This window comes from Lineus longissimus, chromosome 1 (genome assembly GCF_910592395.1).
Source record: "Lineus longissimus chromosome 1, tnLinLong1.2, whole genome shotgun sequence".
Classification (NCBI taxonomy): domain Eukaryota; kingdom Metazoa; phylum Nemertea; class Pilidiophora; order Heteronemertea; family Lineidae; genus Lineus; species Lineus longissimus.
The window spans coordinates 5636499-5648528 of NC_088308.1; the positions used below are offsets into that span (position 1 = coordinate 5636499).

At 40.1% G+C, this 12030-nt stretch overlaps 1 protein-coding gene across 35 annotated transcripts in view; it reads right to left on the reverse strand.

Annotated features, from left to right (window-relative positions):
* The window catches only part of LOC135486484 (serine/arginine repetitive matrix protein 2-like), a 99250-nt gene that overhangs the window by 36630 nt on the left and 50590 nt on the right, over nt 1-12030 (reverse strand). For 32 of the 35 annotated variants that reach the window (XM_064769460.1, XM_064769491.1, XM_064769402.1 and 29 more), the window contains 7 exons: nt 7822-7947; nt 5866-6173; nt 5541-5576; nt 3465-3687; nt 2169-2219; nt 837-1033; nt 348-423 (listed from right to left, as the gene is read on the reverse strand). In XM_064769460.1, coding sequence (XP_064625530.1) covers nt 348-423; nt 837-1033; nt 2169-2219; nt 3465-3687; nt 5541-5576; nt 5866-6173; nt 7822-7947 — 1017 coding nt within the window. The remainder of the gene's footprint in view (nt 1-347; nt 424-836; nt 1034-2168; nt 2220-3464; nt 3688-5540; nt 5577-5865; nt 6174-7821; nt 7948-12030) is intronic. The other 3 variants (XM_064769325.1, XM_064769350.1, XM_064769394.1) reach the window with 3 other exon arrangements.

Here is a 12030-nt window from a genome sequence, read left to right on the forward strand (position 1 = left end):
GGCTCCAGAGTATAATCAACGAAAAAACAATACCCCATGCTTGATAAAGATTGCAAGACAACAACACTGAAAATGTGCAAAATTGTTGCGATAGGGTATAGCTCTGGAACTTCCGAAAAAGATGAAATTTTCACTGTTTCTATTTTGGTGTGTCACCAAATCATCTTTCCCTGTTTCAAATTTGAAAATATTTCAGGGGTTTACAGTATTTATGTAGTTGGAAGTCGTGTGTTGAGCTGAACTTACAAAGTGTCGATAATGTCAACACAACTTGATTACTTATTGGTACTTGGGATGCCTTCCATACTCATACAGCAGCGTGAAATCACACTCCGTGAAATACTTACGGCGTGGCTTATCTGTTTTGTGCAGCGTCTTGTAAAATGTTTTGTACCAGTCATGTTGATTTTTTTCATCGATTGTCTGAAATAGGTAACAAAATCATGATTTAGACTATTTACAGTGTATACCACTTTGTCATGTGTCGTGACTGTAGCACCTGTTTTATCAAAGTCATACAATCTTCTTTATCCATGTGATCTCTACTTCAGAGACAAGAGGTCACATTAGACAAGAAACTAGAGACTAACCAATCAATGACCTCTGTAGGCCATTCAAAGCCTGGTGAGTGGCGTGTCAACTTCAAATGACAGAGATTTCATCAACTTGATACATGTACCTATTGTCCTTGATGACAGCACTTTACCACTGGCAAAGGTCAGACTAAAAGCACTTTCCAAAACACTACCGGTATCATTCATGTGTCTCATGTGAATCCAATGTACATCTGGCCTAACCAGTAACCACCCTACCACACATCAAACTGTATCACTTACAGATCTAAATGCTATAGGTAATCCAGCCTCGTTCGTTGGTCCAATGCCTTCGTACTTGGGGGCCTTCTTCTCCGTCTTTGTGCTGGTGACCTGTTTCTCGCCGGATGGCAAGATATAATACGTGTCCGTGTGCTTCACCTCTCCGTCAACATGATCCTTGCTGCCAACGTAAATGGCACCTTTAGGAATCTGTCCGTCTGGAAAGGCAACATTGAAAGAAAGTTAATTCCAATGTCAGGAATTTGAACATCTCCATCAGTGTTATATCTACACAGAGTTTCTGCAAGAGGCTTTTATCCCGTTTGCTGCACCACTGAAATAATCTCACACATATACACAAGACGTCACTGTTGGACACACAACGTCAATATGGAATTACACCACCTGCCTCTTACAATTTCATTCAAGTGAGAGCGTAGAGTACTACATGTAGTATGGTGCAAATAACCTCTACATTAGGAAATGCAAGTTCTATAGCCCTAAGATTCGTTGTGATAGTTGATAACGATAGCTAAGAAAAACATCAAAACTTTGATACACATACTATGCCATTTCAGTAAATCCTGTATAATTGCGACCCATTATGTTCTATATGAGCAAGAACAGACAGCTACTGGAACATTGTCCATAAAATAACACAGGCATTACAGACAAAACACACAAGCAACTTCACGGTTAGCTGTAGTGAAGGCAAGAAGGGTTAGGAGATATCTCAAACTCTAGAGCTAATCTACATGTAGCTGTGGTTTTGACCGAACCACTGGTCTCTGTTGTTAGCTGAAGGCAAGCAGGGAGCTATGGAAGGTTAATCTGCTTCCCAGACTTGAAGGAACTCGTGAGTAAACCATCTGTGACCATTGATCAGTGTTATCAGGGGGCAAGCAGGAGGCACGAATGATTATGATGTACCAACTCACAGCTTTACTTCTATTGGTAAAATAAAACGCAAGGTACTGTTTTAGAAGCAGGCAGTCTCTCAGTTATCTGTAGGCAAGCAGGGAACTGGGTTAAGAATCTTTAACTCTTCAGCTATTCTAGCAATCTGAGGCTTTGACTGACCGAAACATTGGTCGCTTTTGCTAGCTGAAGCAAAGCAGAAACTGGGTTAAGAAGATATCTTTGATTGAGTCCTGAAGTTTTCTTCAGGACTCAAGATTTCACCTGGTCTTGATATCACATAACTTGAAAGTCTACATGAAGCTAAATCAGGATATTTTCGAGAGCAAGCAATGGCGTTGGATTAGCCACCAGGGTACCCATGTTATCATTACCAAGCAAATTCTACATGTTAATATGTTGTTTTCAGCAAGCATAGCCCATCACACGTCTTACCAGAGATGCTGGGGTGTGTGTCTGGAGGAGGCTTAGTGCTCGCTTCCTCATCTGAAAAATGCATCTCGTGTAGGAGAGAGAGTCTTCATGCAAACAGGGTGAAGCAAAAGATGAGATAGGAATCAGAAATCAAACTTGTTTTGGGCGTCAATGAAAATTTCAGTGGGTTTTTCATTCAATATGAAACCAACTGAAATTGTATGTATGGAGCTGTTCAGAAATATGGAGCATATCAACTGTTGAGGTGAAATAGGCACCAGATTCAAACTGCAGTGATACTCTTGCTATGCGCTAATGCTAAACAAATACGCAGCGTTGTCCTTAATAGGTCAATGATTTGCCGAACATGTTCAGTAACAAATGTGTCTGTTAAGCCCGTTACACACGAGGGACTTCTCACCAACTTAGTTGGTTTTAAAATTAAGAACAGGTGCACAGGTGACTGGAAGTTGAGAGTCGTTCACCCACTCATACGAAAGACATAATCCCAGCAATATTTAGGTCCTGCACTATTTAGGCCAAAAGAGTCAAAATATGGCCCAACTATGTTGTTGACTGAATCACACGGGGAAATTTCTCCCCCACACTCCTTATATAAACAAAAAAATCCTTACATAAACAAAAGATGTCGTCGAGAAATAGAACAAGTCGGTAGTGCAGCCAGCAACTCCAACCAGTCGGGCAAAGTATCAGTTACCTGGTCTGGATTCCTGTTGTGAATTAAAATTCCAACTAAGTTGGTGAGAAGTCCCTCGTGTGTAACGGGCTTTAGCAAGCCGACTACCAGACATTGATTTTCATGTCTGCATATTGATCTGTAATAGGTTTTAGATGTCTGACAACCATTAGTGGTATCCTAGACTTAATTGATTGATAGCAGATTGATGAGAGTTTAAATATGAGGATGACATTTGGGTGGAAAACTTAATGAGTAATCTCTTAGTTCAAGTATGTAACCCTTACATCAACCGCTTCACATGGACGATAAGATGTAGTTTTTCTGAGCAGACCAATCATTTCTTATAGAGATACAGTAGAACCCCCCTTAGTGGATACCTCTCTATTAAGGACACCCTCTCTATCAAGGACACTGGATTTGGTCCCAAAGTCATTTCCATTCAATTTCACCTCTGCAATCAGGACACCTCTCAATCAAGGACAGCATTTGTCAGTCCAAAAGGTGTCCTTAATGGAGAGATTCTACTGTAGTTGCGATTGTCATGCTATGTGAAAATCTGACGTCAGGGGAAAACATTCGATTGCCAACCTTGTTGCTTGGTCGGCTCCTCAACTCACCTCTATACTTCTGCAGCAGTGTTATAGCTGGTGTCTGTGTCTTGGGCAGGTGGAGGGTGGGACTATGTCTGCCGTCCAAACTCGAAATGCTGCCATTCATGGTTGAGAAAGGCTTACTGGGTGAATGAGCTAGGCTGGTTGAGGCAGGGAGAGAGGGGGTGGAGAATGCTCTCTCAGGTGGTGGTGCATGGTTCTCCTCGGACTTAGAGGCTGCCACTTCAGGCTGGAAGAGAATGGCAGATACAATCAGAGCGTGCATATTCCACACAGACACGAAGCAACACAAACACTCATATTTACACTGGCAATGCATAGCAATAAGTTGTTGACAATTTTCAAACAGAATGATGAGGGTTTGTATGACATAACATTTGATAAAGTTGTGACAGTCTAAGGGGTGGTTATCACATTATGATGTACATGTATATCACCATATGATCCCAGCACAACATATTTATCTTTAAGATATCAACGTGTATGCGCTTTTTCATTTTACTTGTAGTGTTGACATCTCGGAACAAACTTAGCATTTGGAATGAAAATAACACTCAAAATCAAACTTATTCAACTTTTCTATTGTTGGCACACCTTTCAAACACAATTCTGCGGAAAATATTCCCTTCATAAGAAAACCTTATCAGAACTCCGGTAAGCTGACTCAATATCCATTGGCAACTAATCACTGAACAGAAACACCACACATGTATATCCATATATCATCTACCTAAACACGTCAACATTGACATGAAAAGGTTGGCCGGCCAGAATCTGAAGACACAATTGCACAACAGGACATCTCCCCGCACAAAAACCACACCTGTTTTGTGATCCTCCCCTAGAATCACTCAAATACAAAAACGTGTTATTTCCCCATGCTCCACATGCCGTAATATTGCTGCATTGGCTATTTTTAACTTTTTTTACAATTGTCATCAGATGAAAAGAAGAGAGTAATGACCCTAACAAAGCCGCCATGATTGTTACCATGGCAACACAAGATTCCTCAGCTGCAATCATCCATCCATGAAAACAAAGGGTGACATGTTTTGGCAAAAGAGTGAACTACAATTAGGTGGAGACTGGAAGGTTTTTAAAAACATCATGCCGAGAAACTTGAAAATGAAAACAAACCAAACAAGATGAGCTTTGAAAGTCATTTCAAACAGAGGTTGCGTAAATTGGCATCACATTTTGAAACGCAAGTTGAGGAACGCTCCACACTGAGGCTTAACAGCTCAGAAACTGTATCATGATGACCAAAATGATGGCAAAACTCAGACAAAATTGATGTCAAGACTATGTCGCAAAATGCACAATTTTCAAGTGGAGTGTGGAGCGCTACTGAAGACATTTAAAGAAAAGAACATCATGCAAAATATCAATGGAATTGAAAGAAAGGGAAAAGTCACTCGTTTAAATCGAAAGAAAACTTTGACATTTCTAACCTTGCAATGCCAAAAATCCATGAATGACAGCTAATTATATCACACGACATGTTATCGAATCAAATATCTGGTCATAGCAATGTCAGACACATGCAGGTCAAGTATCGCATCAAAAATTCACACCTGATTGTCTACAGATGGTCAATAACTAAGTACGCTTATTATTTTAACAGTTTTTGAAAGCTTATAACTCACGAACACAAAGAAAAGATAGTAGTGTGAAATATATGTTTGAGGTTAAAATTTGACTATAGATACAGAATTATCTTTTAGATAGAAAACAATCACCTACAATACAAGATTCAGGGTGAACAAAATAGGGTTTCACAACAAGAATTAAGACATTATTAGGCATACTTTTCTAGTTTTGAGACACGACACAACATGCACTAGAGTAAGTCCAACAAAGGGAAAGTTCTCAAGTTTTCAAACATAATAGGCATTGAGTAGGCAGGTAGAGAGTAGAAAAGTTGAAAATATCATCTGCCAACGGAAAGATAGCATACAGATTGCATCATACTGGTACAGCCAGCCTTCACTGAGGGAGTTCTGTTTCAACTCCAAATCTATATTTCGGATAACTGAAAACTGAGAACTTTCACCCCAGCTGACCCACTGTGTTGCAACTGACCTCTCTCCAGTACTTAATGCCAGCCACTTCAACAAACTGTCGGCAAAGATTTGAAACCTTGTTACGTCTGTCATCAGTCCATCATTTCACAATACTTTTTCCACCTTATATGAGCAACACACTTGGGAAGCTGTTCCCTTTCATAAGTAACATTAAGGCATCGGCCCACAGCCAAGCTGCTCTATTGGGCGTTTAAGACAAACGCCAGCTTAGCTCACAAACGCCACATAGAGCTCAGATTGTTTACCAAATCAAACTTTGACGATATATCTTTGTATTTTGATGGTTTTAAGATTGACACCGGAGTGTCGGGGACCATACCCACCTCTGGTAGTGAACTAGCTTTGACTGATGGCTGTGCAGCAGGTGGCTCTCGAGGTGGAAGCGGTTCTGATTTAGGTGGCTCCCGAGGTGCAACGGATTCAAATTTCACCGGAGGGGGCTCAAATTTGACTGGTTCTGATGATTCTAACTTCCGAGAACGGAAATCCTTCGGTAATGTTCCAGAAGGGGTCCAAGTTTTGTTGGCGCTTTTCAGTTCATTGATTCGTTCTTTATCCCGTTCGTTATCCCGTTCTCGTTCGTCAAGGTCGTTGGAGAGGTCTGGAGGTCGTTGGCCTGGAGTCCAAATGCCTGGAACAACAATCAGAAGGCTCAATTGTGGAGTTCATTTTCTTTCAAAATTGGGTGAGTGAGGTGACAATAACAGACTGAACGTCCTTGGCTAGCGTACCTTGGAGGGTCAAAAGACATGATTTTCCATACCCGCATTTCAGGATAGTGACACAAATGCGAATAAATCAAATTATTTGACTTGTCAATAGAGCATGACAACATGAACTCATTGCGTCATGATGCAAAAAACGGTAGGATCTTTTGTTTTTTGCATCAGACATCCTGAATCTGGGTGTGCGACGTCATTTGTGTCACATTGCTCAACCCAGCCTGCTGCCCTCTTTAATACCGGGTAAAACTTCACCTGTGATCACCATGAGGGGTGACCTTGCTTAATCAAACTGCAAACTGAGCTCAAAACATCCCAAGGTAAATTTCTACACAGTATTTATAAACTTATAAACACCAAACACCAATAACTTACCATTTGATTAATTCCAAGAGAGCAATAATGAAAGGAAAAATTTTAACTATTAGGGAAAAGCTTATAGACGTATTTGAGGCACTGCATTAAAAATGTTGACAGTAAAACAATTGAGTGCAGCTGTATGATGTCTCAACTACCACAGCTGCCTAACAGGGTGTACTGTTAACCCCTTTAATGAGGAAAGACTATTTTCGAATTTTATGGAAATGTCCTCTCTGGCTGCCTACATGATCCTCTTCGGAGAGGCGACCTCTTAAAGATGTTCCACATTACATAGACTTGCATGATGCGCAATCTACAGTCTCTGCACTTGACCCTCCTTTCTCCGCCCAGAAAGAAAATGGGTACCTGGCTCAGACAGCACCGATACGGGCAGCTACACGGAACACTCCTCAGATGTAAGGGTCTAGTTTGCAAGGGTACAGAGACTGACCTACATGGGGTAGCATTTCTTAGGCATTTACCCTACAGCACTGTCCTTTCTCGAGGTGCAATTTGATCCTTGCCACCTACACATGTGCATACTATCTCCCAACATTACTATACATCTCTTGAGTATTATCTATGGAGTACTATTTACTACCAGCCCATGAATTCCGTTTATAGTTAAGTGGTCCCAGGAGATATTTTTACATGTCTTGTGGACAAAGACAACAAATTATCTATATCTAATGAGAATATCGTAATAAGTTGTAATAAGATATTGATTGGTTTGATAAAGTCAAAGGAATTGGTAGTTGAGATTGACCTGTTTATGACCCCTTAAAGTTTAGGTGCTACTATAATTCACAACTTCAGGGCATACCACGACTTCCATTTTTAGAGCATGGCACATACAGGCCCAGTGAGCAGACTCTAGCTAAGGGACTATTTGCCTGCAGATTTCTGAAAGGCTGCTTGACTACAAGTATCAGGTATCGTCACTTCACTATGCCCTCCTCCCACAGGGCCAACTGTATGGAGACAGGGCGGAAATGTGAAACAAGGTGCAATCAAAGATACTCAGCTACACACCAACTTGGTGTGGCATATCCCCTATGCAAGTACCATACAACAGTACCCTGTCAAAGTTTGCATGCCAGTCATCTTCCAGTATCAATTGAAAAGGACAGCCTTTCAGCTTGGACTTAATTCAGGACATATTGAAAGGTCGTTACAACTAGAGACACAAAAACCCACCTGGTTTCGAGTCCAAAAGATTTGATTTTGGTGCTGCGTTGAGAGAACTCTGACTAGCTTTCAAAACAGGAGCCTCTGAGGTGCTGGGGTAGTCGCTGGTACCATTCTGTTGCAGGCGGCTGTCCACTGGAAAAATGAGAAGGAAATGTAAAGTGATGATGAACGAAATGCAATCTCATTTTTTTTCATTTTTTTAGAAAGTATCAAGTAAACCCTGCAAAACAATAGATGATGTAGGTCATATTGTATTCCCTGTTCCTCCTGTTCCTCCTGATCCTTTTACAATACTGAAACACGTAACTAACATCAGCGGAATCTGAACGAAATCTGCTGAATAACATATAAAAACCGCAACAGACCTTCAAACGTCATTTCAATATTTTGGAGAAGTTTCACGAAATATTCCTCTATCCATTGTGTATCCATTTTACGAGAATCTCCACATGAACAATACTATATCCAAATATAGAATCAGCTAGATTCGAAAATCAAACTGTCTCCTCTGCTGCATTAGGAGCTAATAAGAAACACAAGAAGAATTTTCAATGTTATGATTGCAACTATGAAACATTAAATGTTCGCTACCCAAACAACTCTAACTGATTCTGTGTGCATCTGTACCAATCAATACAGTTACAGCCATCAATTATGTCACAACTGACGAAGACCAGTTACAGACGGATGAGTAACCAGAGATAAAGATACCATCAATTGGTATCTGGAGGCACATCCGCATGTGACCACTATTATCATATTGTCATTCACGTTAAACCGATTATGCTACACTGGCCATGATGCGGGGACAGATTCAAGCGGAATCCACGATGAGAAAGGGAAGGCTTCCCTGAGAACGACTGGGCGTTCTGGTGGCTCTCCCTCTGTGCTTCCCCCTGAGTCACCCTGACATGAGTTCCCAGCAAACAAACCTTATTGAAGATACAGTAAGTGGATGGATTACTGTGCGATGATGTGCAAAAAACTCTATGACTAATCCAAGACAAATGAGAGCACTATCCATCTGAACTTACAGAGTTTTATATCTGATCCCCCATGGGGTGTAATTCTTGTAATTGTCTCTATATGCAGCAAAGTTTGCCATAACACGTCCTAGTATCAAACAAGCATAATGACATCTACCATGAATAATCATAAAAGTGACAGCAATAGAGTGATGATCTTAACGTGGTGAACGTGTCCCTTGGGAAGTAAGATACAGAGCTGTGTGTAAGAGACTAATGTTGTATTCACCGGTATCAAAACAAGAGTATATTCGAGTCAGAGAGTGTAGTCTGATCACAGAGAAAGACTATATTACCTTTAAACCCAGAGTTTGTGTTGACCGAGGCTAGGGGACAAAACGACCCAACTGCGACAGGCCCAGAGCTTGAAGTGCAAAGATGTCCAAATATATCTGGTATACATCCACATGAACTTGAATGACCTCAATAAATACTTTGCTTTCTTTCCTTCACCGAACTAAAAGCTACCTACACAAACATTTCAACCATAACATTACCTCCCAATTTAGTAAATTCCAAAATTTGGAGTAGAAATCCAATTTTGTCCTTAGCTCAAGCACACAAATAGTCAATCCAACCAACAGCTGTGTACTTTGAACTGAAGAGTAACAACACTTTCGACCAATTGTAATGATAATTCTCAGTTTCTATCGTAAGATGGACACAATCACACTAATTTTGATCACTCAAATTTTGAACGCAACCAAACAGTTCAATCCTCATTAGTGGCTACAATACCACAATAGGCCGCTGCGGAAAGTCTTCTCGAGTATACTGTTGATCGTTCCCGAATGAACATCAGATGAACTGCAAGTATGGTATGTTTTTTGAGTGATATCCGAAGGACAATATCACTAAACTTCACCTACTTCTCCCAAGGAATAGAATACATATGTAGGAAAAAAACACCAATAGGAAATTCTCACCCAGATCAATACAACAGATAATCGTGAGAGGCCATAGGTATCAGAAAATACTATCTTTTTGAATAGCAGAAATAACTGTCACATTCTTCAAGGATAATGGGGGACAATTGGGGTTATGGTATAAGCTGTTGCTTGAAGGAATACTATAAATCTCATTCAATCCACCAGAAAAACAGATTTGTGGATCCTTTGTGGGGTTTTTTCATGAAAAAAGAACTCAACTTGAAACTCAGAAGGACCTCATGTTTGGATTGGGTTTATTATGGCATGTCACTGTTGTCAACTTACTGTTCATCAAACTTTTAACGATTATTCTTGGTCTATTGGAGTTGTTTTTGCTGTGAAGCATTCACAAATTCTCAAGTTTTCAACCCCATGTGTGGTCTGTTTTAGCCCTTGCAGACTTTTGTATTGTACAAGCGGAGTTAAGTGCCCTGGCTAAGGTCACTGATAAACTACAAGGCCACATCAGTCCGCTTGACAGAGTACATATAGCAATAGTGCTTTTTCAAGGGACCTCTTCCAGCAAGTTCTGAAATACCTTTATCGTTGCATTATGGCATTGTTTTGAATGTAAAATACCTCCCATCTCATTTGAGCAGCAGCAGTTTTGATGGGGCAACTGAGACAGTTTGAGTTAAACTTTGGAAGTTTTCACACAAATTCTGTCCACCAATTGTTTGCCAACACTATATACTTTAGAGATGAGAATCAACAGGTCACCTACCGGCTGTGTTTAACTGTTGGCAGCAACAGACTCCAGGCCAAAACGGCATGCGAAACAATCTCGATCTCGTCAACTCCATTACACAGTACGAATTGCAGTCAAAGTAATTCACTGCATTTTAGCTTTACCTCGCTGGTTTGAGACATCAAAGATGAAAAGGATCAACTAAAACCAAAGCACAAAGTTGTCCTCTCAAGAATTTGAGCAGGCGGCTGACTCCAACTTGTGGCATGTTTCGGCTACCATTTAGAAAACACTTAAGACATTGTTTTCAGCTAAATAATGACAACACAAATAGAGTCACACTTACTTTTAGGGGAAAGTTTGAGTCCAGTATCAGAAGATAAATCAAGATGTGTCCTCCCATTGAACTTACGTTCAACTACGAGGGTTCAATCAAACAGGGAACTTTTAATAACCACACTTATGGTCACAAAACTACTTAGGCATTATTTGTATACGTCTATATTGTGTCTTTCCCTTGTGGTTTGAACCCGCTGCGCTACCACTTGGAGAATTGCCAACAAAAAGATTATTACATTCATAAAGTTTATGTATATATTTTTATAACCAAGAAAAGCAATACTGCCAACTAGAATAGGCTTTGGGATCAAAGATCACATTCCAGGGGTCTAAATCCTGTGGCTTTACTTGGCACAGTCTGTAGTAATTGGTTGATGAGGGCTGAAATATGTCTAGTCAAGGAGAGATTTTCATACGGGGGTGATTGATCATAAACCAACTTTTACTCAAGGCTTTTCATTGAAATTATTATCTACCATCAATAAGTAATTTTTGTGGGGCTGAAAATGAAATAACCCTTGTCAATGGAGCTCGATCATAATGTGTGTGGATTCTGCCTATTTTATTCGGGTTTTTTTATTGTAATTTCGAGGTGTCATATATCTGACGTCTTCATCATCATGTTCAGTTGAAATCTCACCATACATACACAAGATGCTCCAAAATTACAATGCCCAGACTGAATTCAAACAAAAATTTAACTCATCAAAGATATTCCTAGACTGAATTCAAACAAAAATGTTATGATTAATCCGAGAGTTACAAATGGAACAATTCAAATATTTATTCCACACAAAGAACAGCCACAGCACATGTTCTACCCAAGTAAATATCAACAGTATCCCTCGAACCAACTTCTCCTGCCGTCCTACACAAAAGCTTACTGTTGAATGTGTGATATACTCAGTGGAGTAGAATATTGATTTATTAATGGAACCAAATACTGACATTGGCTGCCGTAAACACACCTACTCGATTGATTTTAATTGCAATCTTGGCAGAAATTGAGGAAACGGTTGTAAAATATGACACCGTCCATGACATAAAAAATCCTACTGATTAAAAACCAAGGTCAAAGATAATTTGATTTCATCCCCCAAAGCAGTTTTTTCAATCAAACAAACCAACTCATCCCACCCTGTCTATCATAACCTGGTCAATTATCCTGTGGAGGATTGTAAAATCCATCACGCAAAAGAAGTCTTACTGATCAGAAACCAAGGCCAAGGTCACT